The following is a 14,291-nucleotide window of genomic DNA, read 5'->3' as shown; positions in this document are numbered from 1 at the left end:
ACAAAACAAAAAATGTAGTTCTCCTCATTAAAAGCTTAAACATCAGGAGGCAAATCAAAAAGAACACCATGAGAACATCACAAGATTTTTTAATGATTTTGTTTGACAGTTTTGCTTTTATGCCATGAGTGCAGCTTGGTGGGTTTGAAAGGATTATGAAATCACATGGGGTCTACAAATTGTGGAGGTAATATAGAGCCTTTCAGTTTTATTCTTCCACTGCAATCTAATTGAGGACCTTTGCCAAAGTCCCTTGACTTCAACAGACCTTAGTCCAAACCTATAGTGAGCAAAAGCTAGGGTTGTTTCTAGACAGCTTTTTGGTAACCTTTATAAAATGCTTTATGTGAGAGTTTGGGTGAGCAGAGATTACAGAGTCAAATGTTTGCTTGGATCCTTTTCCAGCAAAATGTATTAAGCTGGTGTTACTTTTACTCCTCATTTTAGATTGAATTGCAAAATGATTGGCCTACACATGCAAAATATACTCTGAAAATCATAGCCTATTAGTGTCCTTGTATATCACTAGCAGAATGAACAGGACTAGAGCAGCTATGAGCCTAAAGCCAAAACGCAGGTTTATTTAAAAACAAAAGAAAACGAAAAAAACTCTGCTGGCTTCTAGAGTTGTGCAAGGCTTTGGACTCTGCTTCAGATCTGGAGAAGCTTCGTATGCTTCTGCGTCTGAAGCAGCATGTCTGGATCGAAGTGCTGACTTCGTTAGGCTTTCCAAAGTGGTTCAGAGCCGCTTCGGAGATCCGGCCATAGGGTTTAATGGGGGGATCATTGAAATATCTACAACTTTGTTGTTTTTTGTCTGATTTGGATGACATTTGCAGGGGTGGTAGCCTCTGCTGAGAGCATGAGGCCTGCCAATTTCAAGAAGATTGGTATAGGGGTTTGGGAGGAACTGCACCCCAAATTCTTGAAAGCAAAACTCGCATCACATCTATGTGTTACAACACGGGGGGGGGGGGGGGGGGGTAAAAACTGCAGGGGTGGTAGTGCCTGGTGAGGCCACAAAGCCTGCCAAGTTTCAAGAAGATTGGTGCAGAGGTTTGGGGGGAACTGCCCCTCAAGCTTTTGACAGGCAAAACTTGTGACTTAGATGGCCCTGTGTGTGTTAAGGCACAGCAGGGTGAAAGCTGCAGGGGTGGTGGCCCCTGCTGCGGCCACGAAGCCTGCTAGCTGTCGAGGAGATCGGTGCAGGGGGGTTCTGGGGCCCTGCACCCCTAGCTGCTGACAGGCAAAACTCATGACATGGGTGCTTGTGCAACTGACTGTGTCTGTCTTGGGGGGAACTACTGCAGGCCTGGCTGCTAAGCTACTGTGTTACCAGTTACCAATCAATCATGATTCACTGTGGGACCTGCTCAATACACGGTTGCTAGCTAATGTAGCCCGTTAATTAGCAACAATTAACACCTACAAAACCCCACACTAAGGAGAGGAAAGAATCAATATGATCAACTGCCCCAAGATACAGACAGTCAGTTGCACAAGCACCCATGGCACAAGTTTTGTCTGTTAGCAACTAGGGGTGCAAGGCCCCAGAACCCAGAAGCCCTTCATCAGTCTCCCCAACAGCTGGCAGGCTTCGTGGCTGCAGCAGAGGCCACCATCCCTGCAGTTTTCACCCCCCTGTGGTGTAACACATACACCTGACATGAGTTTGCTTTCAAGAATTTGCAGTGCAGTTCCCCCCAAACCCCTGCACCCATCTCCTTGAAACTTGGCAAACTTTGTGGCCTCACCAGGGGCCACCACCCCTGCAAGTTTAATCCAAATCAAACAAAAAACAATGAAGTTATAAATATTTCATTGATTCCCCATTATACACTATGGCCGGATCTCCGAGGCAGCTTCAGAGCCGCTTTGGCCGAATCGAAGCAGAAACCCGGTCTGGAGCTCCAGATTGGATCCCTGGCATCCGAAGCGGCCAGATCCGAAGCCAGATCAAATAGCTGCCTACTCGCACAGGCCTACTAGCTTCACTGAGACTTCTTCAAGGATTAGGATTGGAGAGCTAGTCTATATAGGTTCTTACACTGCTGTCTCATCACAGTAATATCTGTGCACCTTCTTATAGTGCATTAGGTGATGATATGCTGTATCATGTACTATTTGTTCTCTCCCTCTGGAGGGAAGAATTGTGTGTAGTGAAGTTTTTTTGCGTAGGGGAGGGAGGGATTGGTTTGCTTTGTTTGGGAAATTTGGGTCTTTTTTTCCCCCCTTTTTTAACATGGGCTGAGTCCTACATTTGCAGAAGGCCATAAAAAGGAACATTTCTATGTTAGATTTAGACTTTGTCAATATTTTTTTTCTGAGACCAGTAGAAAAGTTTCCATGAGTGAATTAGTCTCTCTAAAGAGAGATGGTGCTGTGCACTGCAAGCTTTTGTTCTTTTTTGTATCAAATGTAAAGACAGTTGCTACGAGAAAGAACTACTGCTCTGACTGATTGATTGTATGGAAATCATGGACAGTTTTAGGGCACAAGCTGGGGAGTTTCATATCCTGGTCACAGTTTTTGTCACGCAGCTCCTGCAGGGCTCTGCGCAGTTCACCACTACCTCTCTGTGCCCTCATTTCCTTGTTTGTGAAGCAGGGAAAATACTACCATCTTCCCCAAAGATTTGACACGGGCTACACAATGCTAGCCAAGTTATTTTTTGTACCACAGAGCTTTCCAGAAGCCCCAACCAAGGCAAAGAACAAATTGTGTTGGAGACATTTCCTTCCCAAAGAGTTGTCAGTGTAAATACATAAAGGCAGCAGAGAGCCAATGGTGGAATGACTGGCAGATGTGGGAGTAGAGTTCAGATTTTGAAAATGCAGCATCTCCAAAAATCTTTGCCCTTTTGTTTGTTTTTGAATGCATCCAATTTCAGATTAGCAAGTACACAGCCCATCTTTAAGAAAATCACCTACAAAGCCTATGATGCTGACTTCAAGAAAGAAAAAACAATGGATCAATTCTTGGGTAAGCAAAAAATATTTTCTGAATGCCCATAGTGCTCGCTTGCATTCTCAGGTTTATGCTTTCTTGTTCACTTGCACGCTCAGTCTCTATTAGGTAATCTTTAGCAAGTTGGCTCTCTTTCTCTAATGCCTTTGGTAACCCACTGATGAGAAGACTATCACATAGAAACATAAATATGAGTGCATTTTCTGTAGGCAAACTGTTGCTGGCAAGTGCTGTTGATTTGTTTGTGTGTGTACTGCTCTTGTTCTTGTATCTGTATTTGCAGATTTGGTCAGAAATTTTCTGACAGAAAACTATTGATTTGTTAAAAGTGAAATTTTGAGTGCATTGACTGTTTGCTAAAGAAAAGGGTCCAGAAGACCAGACTGACCAAGTTCAGTTAGTATATGGATTCAGACGAGAGCATAATCAAACAGCAGGGACATGGGTAATACATTGTGCACTGTTGGGTTTGCTGTGGTGGCTGCAGAAATTCATGAAGCCAGTTCAACACATCTATCCTCTAATATTTAGTGCCCACTTGTTGGTAGCAAAGGAAGCAATAGAAGATTTCATACAGCATATGGGGTATTTCAGAATTTTCCATACAATTTATGAATAGCGTACAAATGAGTTTTGAACAGTTTCTGATCTGATTTAAAACAAAGCACCACAGGACTTGGCAAACCTAGAAATGTTTATTCCAGCCCGTTCCTGGTAGGGAGGATAAGCCTGCTGGATATCAATAGAATTACCCATTTAGTCATAGCTTTATGGTATGCTTTTCTCCTGGCTCCAAGGAGTTGTTAGAATTTATTGCCAATGTAGCATTAAGTAATCACAGCATCATCTGAGATCTGTTTCAAGCCTAGCATAGATATACAAATATGAACGTTTAAAAGCTGTGGTCAGTACTAAATACGTGTTACTGAAAAGGATAAAAGCTAACGTGCATCAAGCAAATGGAACGTGATGGCCCAACAAGTGGAAATGTGCCACTTCCTATGAACTTTTTGACTGGTCAAGGCAGGGTTTTGATGAAGCCCTGCTGTCCAGCTCCCTAGCTGTCTGTCTGCGGTGCAGTCTCAGATTTGGGACTCCAGAGCTTCCAGGATTCATGGGTCTGTGGCAGCCCTGCTATATCAGCTGTTCTGGACTTGAGAACCCCCAGAGCTTTCCGATGCCCAGGCCAGATGGAATATCTGATACCTGCATCCTGGGAATGTAGCAGTCTCAAATCATGGAGTCTAGGGAGCCAGTCTAGAAGGTCTACACTCTCTGAAACTGAGACCATCTACCTTTTCCTTGGGGCCCTTGAACCCTGGCAGCTGCTGAGCATATTCAGATGAGAGATGATTTTCAGGTCATTTCTTCAACATATAATCCATAACTCTGTTTTCTTTGGGCGACAGCCTTATGTATGTTCCTGCTGTGTGTTAGGATTTCACAGCTAAATAGCTGACCAGATTTAATCCTCAATATGCCAGCTTTAACTTCCGTGGCTGTTTTGTGCTGCCTGACCTTTAAAGGGAATTCATATTCCTAGTAAGGGAAAAGGTTGTCTTCCTCTTTCTTAAGTTACAGTGTCTTGTACTCAATATTTTTCTTTCTTTCCACATTGAATTTTTGCAGGACTTATGGGACCAACTCTACGTGCTGAAGTGGGAGACACTTTAGTGGTTCACTTTAAGAACATGGCTGACAAGCCACTCACCATTCACCCACAGGGCATAGCTTTCAACAAACAGTCAGAAGGTAAGAGCTCTAAAATCCCATTTGTTCTACCCCAGACACACATCAATAAAGAGCCCTTACCAGCACCCATACATGGATTGGATACTAGTGATATTTGATGTTCAGATCTGCACTAAAACTTTGTGCCAAGCACCAGTCTCTTATCTCTTGGGGCCATATAGTACTAGTAATGGCACTGCTGGTTTCTGAGATGTACCAGGCTGACTTTCAGTTGCAGTTATCTGACAAGGTGGTAAAAAAAACACCTTGAGAATCACAGGTACTTAGCACCTCCTAGCAGGAGGTGAGCTCTCTACTTCTGGGTGTCAAACTAATCTGGCCCTGTGGGCCAGATGAACAGTGCAGGGCTAGCCCCATGGACACCCCCATCCACCTGCCTGTCAGATCCAGTGCTTTCTTAGGTTCATAGATTCATAGATGTTAGGGTCGGAAGGGACCTCAATAGATCATCGAGTCCAACCCCCTGCATAAGCAGGAAAGAGTGCTGGGTCTAGATGACCCCAGCTAGATACTCATCTAACCTCCTCTTGAAGACCCCCAGGGTAGGGGAGAGCACCACCTCCCTTGGGAGCCCGTTCCAGACCCTGGCCACTCGAACTGTGAAGAAGTTCTTCCTAATGTCCAGTCTAAATCTGCTCTCTGCTAGCTTGTGGCCATTGTTTCTTGTAACCCCCGGGGGCACCTTGGTGAATAAATACTCACCAATTCCCTTCTGTGCCCCCGTGATGAACTTATAGGCAGCTGCAAGGTCGCCTCTCAACCTTCTCTTGCGGAGGCTGAAAAGGTCCAGTTTGTCTAGTCTCTTCTCGTAGGGCTTGGTCTGCAAGCCCTTAACCATACGAGTGGCCCTTCTCTGGACCCTCTCCAGGTTATCCGCATCCTTCTTGAAGTGTGGCGCCCAGAATTGCACGCAGTACTCCAACTGCGGTCTGACCAGCGCCTGATAGAGGGGAAGTATCACCTCCTTGGACCTATTCGTCATGCATCTGCTGATGCACGATAAAGTGCCATTGGCTTTTTTGATGGCTTCGTCACACTGCCGGCTCATGTTCATCTTGGAGTCCACTAGGACTCCAAGATCCCTTTCCACCTCTGTGCCACCCAGCAGGTCATTCCCTAGGCTGTAGGTGTGCTGGACATTTTTTCTCCCTAGGTGCAGCACTTTGCATTTCTCCTTGTTGAACTGCATCCTGTTGTTTTCTGCCCACTTGTCCAACCTATCCAGGTCTGCCTGCAGCGGTTCCCTGCCCTCCGGCGTGTCCACTTCTCCCCATAGCTTTGTGTCATCTGCAAACTTGGACAGAGTACATTTGACTCCCTCGTCCAAGTCACTGATGAAGACATTAAAGAGTATCGGTCCAAGGACCGAGCCCTGCGGGACCTCACTGCCCACACCCTTCCAGGTCGAGACCGACCCATCCACCACGACTCTTTGGGTGCGACCCTCTAGCCAATTCGCCACCCACCGGACTGTGTAGTTATCCACATCACAGCCTCTTAACTTGTTCACCAGTATGGGGTGGGATACCGTATCGAAGGCCTTCCTGAAGTCTAAGTATACGACATCCACCCCTCCTCCTGTGTCCAGGCGTTTCGTAACCTGGTCATAGAAAGACTAGATTGGTCAGGCACGATCTGCCCGTCACAAACCCGTGCTGGTTTCCCCTCAGCATAATTTGCCCTGCCGGGCTCTCACAAATGTGAGCCTTGATAATTTTTTCAAAGACTTTACCAAGGATGGAGGTGAGACTGACTGGCCTATAGTTGCCCGGGTCCTCCTTCCTCCCCTTTTAGAAAATGGGGACCACGTTAGCCCTTTTCCAGTCCTCCGGGACTTGGCCCGTGTGCCACGAGCATTCGAATATTCCCGCCAGTGGCTCTGCAATGATGTCGGCCAGTGCCTTCAGCACCCTCGGATGGAGCTCATCTGGGCCTGCCGACTTAAAGGCATCCAGTTCTTCCAAGTGACTCTGCACCACCTCAGGATCTACGTATGGAAGTCTGGCACCTTGCTGCTGCCTCTCTACAATCCCAGTGAGAGCCTTATCCTGCCCCTCACTTAGGAACACTGAGGCAAAGAACTCATTGAGGAGTTCAGCCTTGTCCCCCCTGTCCGTCACCAATTGTTTCTGCCCATTTAGCAGGGGTCCTATTCCTCCCTGGGCCTTCCTTTTACTCCCAATATATCTAAAAAACAATTCTTTGTTGTCTTTTACTTGGGTTGCCATCCTCAGCTCCATGGCAGCTTTGGCCCGTCTAACTGCCTCCCTACAAGCATGAGCAGAGGAGGTATATTCATCTTTAGTGATCTCACCTTGTTTCCACTTTTTATGTGCTCCCCTTTTGGCCCTTAAGCTGCCCTGGATTTCTGTGGTCCGCCATGGAAGCCTCCTGGCCCCTTTCCCTCTTTTGCCTCGCTCGGGGATCGTCTTGCTTTGTGCCCGAAGGATTGTTTCCTTAAGGCACAGCCACCCTTCTTGGGCTCCCATCCCTTCAAAACTCCTACTCTGCAGTGCATCCTTGACTAATTGCCTGAGTGCATTGAGATCAGCTTTCCTAAAGTCTAGCACTTTCACCCTACTAGTTACCTTACCCACTCGCCGTCTTATGTTGAATTCTATTATTAGGTGATCACTGTCTCCCAAATGGCTACCGATCTGGAGGTCCCCTATCATGTCATCCCCTGTTGCCAATACCAGATCCAGTATGGCATTCCCCCTAGTGGGACCATGCACCTCCTGTGTCAGGTGGAGGTCCTGTACACAGGTTAGAAACCTGCGTGAGCGGTGGGACTTTGCTGTTTGCGTCTCCCAGCAGATGTCCGGGTAGTTTAGGTCCCCCATGACTACCGCCTCTTTAGCTTTTATGGTCTCCAAGAGTTGCCTCAGGAGCCCCGCATCTATTTCTTCCCCTTGGTGTGGGGGTCTGTAGCAGACCCCTACCACCAAATCCCTTTCTCCTTGCCCACCATGTAGCCTAACCCACAATCCTTCTACTTCCTCAACCTTGGATTCTGTCTTGATGAGGGTTGATGTATATTGCTCACTGACATAAAGTGCAACCTCCCCCCCCCCCCTTTCTTCCCTGACCTGTCCTTTCTGTACAATCTATAGCCCTCAATATGTACCGCCCAGTCGTGGGATGAATCCCACCAGGTTTCTGTTAGACCCACTAAGTCATAGGTGTTTAGTGCAATCAGGAGTGCTAGTTCATCCTGCTTGTTCCCCATGCTCCTAGCATTAGTATATAGGCACTTAAGCCCTGCAACTGGTGCCTTTGCTGCCCCCCCGCTCCAAGTCCCAAGGGGCCCATTGTTTCTTACCTTCTTGTTCCTTACCTGTTCTGTAGTGCTGGTCTCCCCATGGCTTTCAGGTTTCCAATGCTCTCTTTATCTGGTCCAAGACTGTGCTGCACACAGTGCCTACTCTGGCTGGATTGGGACATAAGCCACACACAGTGTCACCTCCAGCTAGTCCAGGGTGAACACCACATACATGTATGGCACACTCCCAGACTGGCTAGATCAGGCACTGCATCCGGCATGCAGGGAACCCTGGCGCCCACCCCCCAATCCCTTGCATGATGGATCCACTGCCTTCCCTGGCCATTATAGGACCGTGCTGCATGGTGCACCTGCTCCAAAATCTGTGCTGCAGCACGCGGCACGTGCCCTTCCTGAACTGGCCAGAGCAGGCACAACATGTGGCTTGTATCCCAGATTGGCCAAAGTAGGTACTACATGCAGCTCATGTCCCAGAGTGGATGCCACAGGCACTGGGTCTAGCTTGTGGGGGGAGAAGGGAGGGGGAGGGACCTGCATTGGCCCCATGTGGATGCCATGGGCAGCAGGCATCTCAAAGCAAGTGCCACGTGGTGTGTGTCTTGGGCGCTGCGTGCAGAACTGGTCTGCTGCATGGCATGTGTAGACCACTTGGGAGACCCAAGGTCAGATAATGTGGCTCTGGATCTGGCTTCACAGGCCATATCTTTGACATGGCTGCTCTACAGGATTACCTGGTTCTAAGGCAGCGTGATGGCATTCTGTCATTGCTCCAGAGAATAAACCAAATTTTGGTAGAAATAGTTGTTTAAAAATGCTGCACCTCCCTGTCAATTCATGTAGCATCATCCAAAAACAGAGTGGAATGCAACTTGACGTTAACTTTCTTTCTAATTGGTGCTTAATCAGAGACCTGAATCTGCAGCATGAAAGTAGAAAGTATACCAGTAAGTAGAGATGCATCAGAGAAAGAAACGGACTTTCTAATCTAGTAGTTAGGCTATTACCCTGGCATGTGGGAGTTCCTTGCCTGAACTAAGCAGAGAAAGACTTGAATCTGGGTTTTCCACAACCTATGAGAATACCCAGACCAGCAGGTAATTGGCTATTATGGGCTGGGGGACAAGGGGAAAATCTCTCTTTTTTTTTTTTTCAAACAAAGTCTTGGTTTTGTCCAGAAGTGGAAAATTTTAAAATTTTCCGAAGTACTGTGGAACAAGAAGACTTTCCCACCAAGGTCTAAAGGTGAAGGAGGAAAGACTCAAAATCCTCCACAGACTCGTTTGTAAAATAGAGCAAGCTTCAGCATGTCTGTGACCTTTGGATCTGGCCCATGACTATTTGTGCAGTAAATGAACTTCAGGACATTTCTCTTGCCGCCTCATGCATTGTTTGCACCAGCCACCCACAACCTTTTCAGCGAGTCTTGTCCTAAAAATTGCAAAATATCCTCCTGTCTAGTGAATGTTTAAATACTCTCTTGAAAAATGCATTGGTGATTCTTTCATTTCCCATGCAGCTGTGTGTACATAAAAGCTGTAGACATAATCAGGCATATGATATCTCTGAGTGAGTTTGTTGTTCAACATTATGTGGCTCATTTGCTCTTGTGTTGCCCTTGGGCCACACTTTGGCCCCTGGTACATGTTGCGCTTAGTGATTAACCAATTTAATCATGTCTTAAGTTGTGACCCAACCACATTTTAGAGCAATTAATGGCATCATAAAACAAGGAATAAGCCACAAAGGTATTCCACAAAAGAGCATGTATGTGTGCGTGCGTGTATGCGTGCGCACACAGTTTTGTGGAATACCTTTGTGGCTTATTCCTTGTTTTATGATGCCATTAATTGCTTTAACATTGCAGATTGTTATGAAAATCTCCAAGGTTTTGCCTAATGCGTTGATCATGTCATGGACCCAAGAGTTTTGCCCTCATTTATGGGAGGAGCAGAATTGAGGTCTGTCACATCACTGACCGTGTCAGGCACTTCAGTTGGCTAATCGAGGTTTACTTTTTTTCCCCATGGGTTTCTCTCTTTCTATTACCATATTTACCCAAACACAAGACAACTTGGAATTTAAGGTGACCCCCACCAATAATTAGATTCTATCTATGGAAAATTTTGTTATAGAATCTAATTACTGGGGTGTCGTTTAAATTCATCCTTCCCACCACTGTGCTGGAGAAAGCAGTGGCAAGCAAACTGACCCCCACCCTTTGCCCCCTGGCACATACTCCCTCCATGACTGCCCCCTGCTTACTCCCTGTCACCTGCCTTCCCTCCCCCACCCCCACTTACCCAATGTGGCAGCTCTAGCTCTGCCTCCGGACTGTGACATGGAGCATATAGGTAGCTCCGGCCTTGGCAGCAGTGGCAGCTCTAACCGCAGCCACAGCCACTCCCCCTGCATCATCTGGTCTCCTCTGTGTTCCCCCCCTGCACCCAGCAGTCTCCTCTGTGCACTCCCTCTCCCACCCCACAATCCACCTTCAGCCACCTCAGGGAGCAATGGTAGTGGCAGCACCTCTGGTCCTGGTACTCAAATTCAAGACAAGGCTTTTTTTTTCCCATGTTGAATGAGGGGGAAACAAACCTAATCTTGGATTCAAATAAATACAGTACCTTTTGTAGCTGGGGCTTCATGGAGCCCTTTTGTTAAAAACTTCATTGACTGTTGTAGGGAACAGGGTCAGATTAAACCCAAGTGAAGAAGTAACCACCATTCAGCTTTACAAAGCACAAAAAGTCTGAGGGCTACAATGGCTCACAGAGAGCCCATGTTATTGAGAGAAGTGGAGTTGGGATCACGGGGAAGTTGACAAAGCAGATGGTTTGTGCCTTGTCAACAAGATAGCACCATGGAGAAGATGAGCAGCTCTTCCATTATTGCACCTCTCATGACAGCAGGCTAACACCAGTCAGTCCAGTATAGAACTCTTGTTTGGGGCAGTGAGAAAAACTATGAGGGTTTTACTCTAATAAATAAGAAAATTGAATGGATACTGGTACTGATCCTACTTTCCATGCTGTTAGGAGTCACTCTATTGAAACTTGTGGAATAGAAAATCCTGGCACGGGTATGAGGGGAAAATTGAGTTCTTGGATGACAATCATAGGAGAGAAACTGTATGCATTAATGAATCTCGTTGCTTTGTTACCTCTGTCTGCCCCCTTTTTATTTGCCTCTGTAGGTGCCCTGTACAATGACAGAACATCGTTTGTTGAAAAGCTGGATGATGCTGTGCTTCCAGGCCAGGTCTATAAGTACGTGTGGGAGATCACTCCAGAAACAGGACCAAAAGATGCTGACCTCCCCTGTCTCACCTACATCTACTACTCGCATGAAAACTTGACCATGGACTTTAACTCTGGTTTGATTGGAGCACTGCTTATATGTAAAGAAGGTAATAAAAATAGCTTGGGATAGACAAAGCTAATCAAAATTGTCTTACTCCAACTAGTATGGGTGGGAAATTATTTCGGCTAGAGGACTGTTTAACGAGTTTTGGTAACCTGTTGAGGGCTGCAAGGGTAGCCCCACCCCTTGACAGGTGCTCCACCTCCTGGTTGCCATCCTGGGACCAGAAGTCCTGTCCCTAGCCCTGAGCTTTGCCACCAGAAGTCCCTCCTCTTGCCTTTTGTGTGCATTTGCATAGTGTACATAGAGGTGATTGCATAATAGCTCAAAATCAACATTTTACTTTTGTATATTGTGTGGGGGAGGGTGTGTGGATGTGTGTGTGGGGTTTGTGGGTGGTTGGGTGGGTATGGGGTTTGTGGGGGGCTGTGGGTGCATGTGTATGATGTGCTTTTCCCCCCTGTCTCACACACACCCCCTAACAGGCCCTGCTGCTAGTGGCAGCAGGGCATTCATGCCCTGCGGCAGGCGGGGCCTCCTGGTGGCACACAGTTCCAGTGAGCCCCACGACTGTACATGACCAGCCCACCAGCACCATCACACAGGGCTTGTTTGCAGCTCCTGTGTTCTCCACCTGAATCCTGCACCACTGGTGGGAGCCCTGCATGATGAAACCAGTGGTGCAGGTCATGGGGCTCAGCGGGGGCAGCAAGGAGGGTGTGGAGCTAGCCCAGCTCCATAGAATGAAATTCCCTGCCTTTCCCCATGACCTGCAAGGGGCAGTGAGCGGGGCCAGGCTGCTAGCTCCATCGCACAGGCTTCCCCCCAGAGGCATGCAGCTTGTGGGGAGAACCTGGGAGGGCCCCATTGATGGGGCCAGGTGGACCCCACACCCCCACTGGCCCCAGCCCCAGGGCACTATTGTGAGCCCCATGCTTCTGCCCAGCTGCTGCTTCACTCCCACTTGCTGCTGTCTCCCCCACTCGCCTGCTGCTGCCCCCTGTGCCCCGCCAGCTGTGGCCGCTTCCATATCTTTGGGGCCAGGCTCAGGGCCATCCCATGGGTGAGGGTGGGAGCACAGCATGAGCTGCCCCTGTGGGAGTGAGCAGGACTTGGCCCCATGTGAGCACAGCAGAAGCAGCCCAGGTCTGGGCTACATGCAATGAATTGGTAGGCATCTGCCTGTGGGCTGGATGAAATTGTCTGATGTGCTATATTTTGCCTGCTCCTGGTCTAAGATATTCTGAATGTGACATCTGTATTTGGGAGCCAGTATGTTTTCTTTCTTATTAAAATCCAATGTGAAGATTATGTGATAATGGGGGAAGGCCTTTCATTTTCCTCCCCACTTCTTGTTCATGTTTATAGGCAGCCAGTTTGGAAGTAACTGATTTTTGATTCCTCTATCTTTTATCACAGGCCTTAGAGTTAAAATAATCTGGAATATTTTAAATGCAAATTGGTTTTATAACTCTAATCATAGCAGAAGCTTATAACACACCTACTATTAAGGTTAAATGAAGTTGTAGACAGATCTAAGGATTGTATCAATGTCAAATAATGCTGATATATATGCTGTAATGAAAAGTCACTGTTTGCTCTTCATGATTCTGCAGCAGAACTATGGGATCTTTAATCTTATTTTATTCAGGGTTAGAGTTAGGGGGATTTAGCTAATTTCTTTTGCTCACAGAAGCTTGCAGAGGTATCGCTGCGCACAGACAGAAGTGACCATTTTCACCTGATCTGACCCTGAAAGCACTCTACAACCATGACCAAAAAAGTGCATGGCTGCAAAGGGCCCAATCCCACAAAAATCTAAACCCCCCTTGCATGAAGGGTTTCAAATCAGACCAGCTTCAATAATTTCAATCTGCACTGCCTGCCAGCCTGTCACTGTTTTCAGGAAGGGAAGGAGGAAAGGGAGCAGAGGGAGTTCAGTCTGGGGTTTTTGTCATCCCCCATTGGAGGACAGGGTGGGTGGTTGGAGCCCCACAAAGTGGGGTGGTTGGAGCCCAGACCAAACTCTCAATGCTCCCTTTCTCATTCTGAAAACAGCATGGGCTGGGAGGGAGAAAGGGCCATTTCTAGGGGAAACCAGCTGCAGGCTGGTTGCCAGCAGCTGGATTCCCCTCTCCTCTGGACCCAACAGTGAACTTCTTTTTGGTCCGGGGCATTGTTGTAACTCAGAAGGCTTCCTGCAAAGCGTGCTCGGTTACAGCAGGGGGCTGCACTTCTGTCTGCGCCCATTGTGGCAACGTGATGTGAGCTCTTGAGCAGCAGCAGCTTCCCCTTCCCTTTTAGAGTTGTTAAATGGTCCACACGCTGAAACACTTCCTTTAACCAACTGACTGCAAGTTCTGCTAATAATTTTGACAAGCTATTTTGACTGAAATTTCCCATTGTAGGTATCTGCCTCATATCTCTAACGTTTCACCCAAAATGGTTTGGCCATCTTTGAGAATGTGACAAGGAAATATATACTATTTTGGCCATGGCAGGGCGGGGAGAAACAAAGGAAATAGCAAGACTGTTTGAGAAGCTATACCATTCCTGCACTCTGTAGCTGGGACCTGCAAACAATTGTCTTTTTGTTGTCCACATGAACATCTGTGCATGAATTTGAGGAAGCAGCTGGCTGATTTTTGTGGGCAGATCCCAAGGCCGGCCACCATTTTCGTGGACTGAACCCAGCAGTCTGCTCTCCCTGCACCCCCCACCCTCTCCCATCCGTGCCTCTGATTGCTGGGGCCCCTCAGCCAGTCCCACCCCTCCATGCAGATTGCCAGGTGGCCCAAAACCACAAATTAATTACTATGATTAAGTCCGGGGAAGCCATTAATTCATATGTGAAGCATGGATTAATGGCTTCCTGGGCTTAATTAGGGTAATTAAGCCACAATTTCAGGTCATCCCCAAGCTGTACCAT

The 14,291-nt window shown here is 47.4% G+C and overlaps 1 protein-coding gene across 1 annotated transcript in view; it reads left to right on the top strand.

Moving 5' to 3' along the window:
- The window catches only part of F5 (coagulation factor V), a 57,801-nt gene that overhangs the window by 1,017 nt on the left and 42,493 nt on the right, over positions 1-14,291 (top strand). Inside the window, exons 2-4 of the mRNA XM_006271820.4 lie at positions 2,891-2,982; positions 4,597-4,719; positions 11,196-11,408. Of these exons, the coding sequence (XP_006271882.1) occupies positions 2,891-2,982; positions 4,597-4,719; positions 11,196-11,408 (428 nt within the window). The remainder of the gene's footprint in view (positions 1-2,890; positions 2,983-4,596; positions 4,720-11,195; positions 11,409-14,291) is intronic.

Source organism: Alligator mississippiensis, chromosome 1 (genome assembly GCF_030867095.1).
Source record: "Alligator mississippiensis isolate rAllMis1 chromosome 1, rAllMis1, whole genome shotgun sequence".
NCBI classification, from domain to species: domain Eukaryota; kingdom Metazoa; phylum Chordata; order Crocodylia; family Alligatoridae; genus Alligator; species Alligator mississippiensis.
The sequence above is the reverse complement of the archived record's forward strand: the minus strand, read 5'-3'. Positions and strand labels throughout refer to the sequence as shown.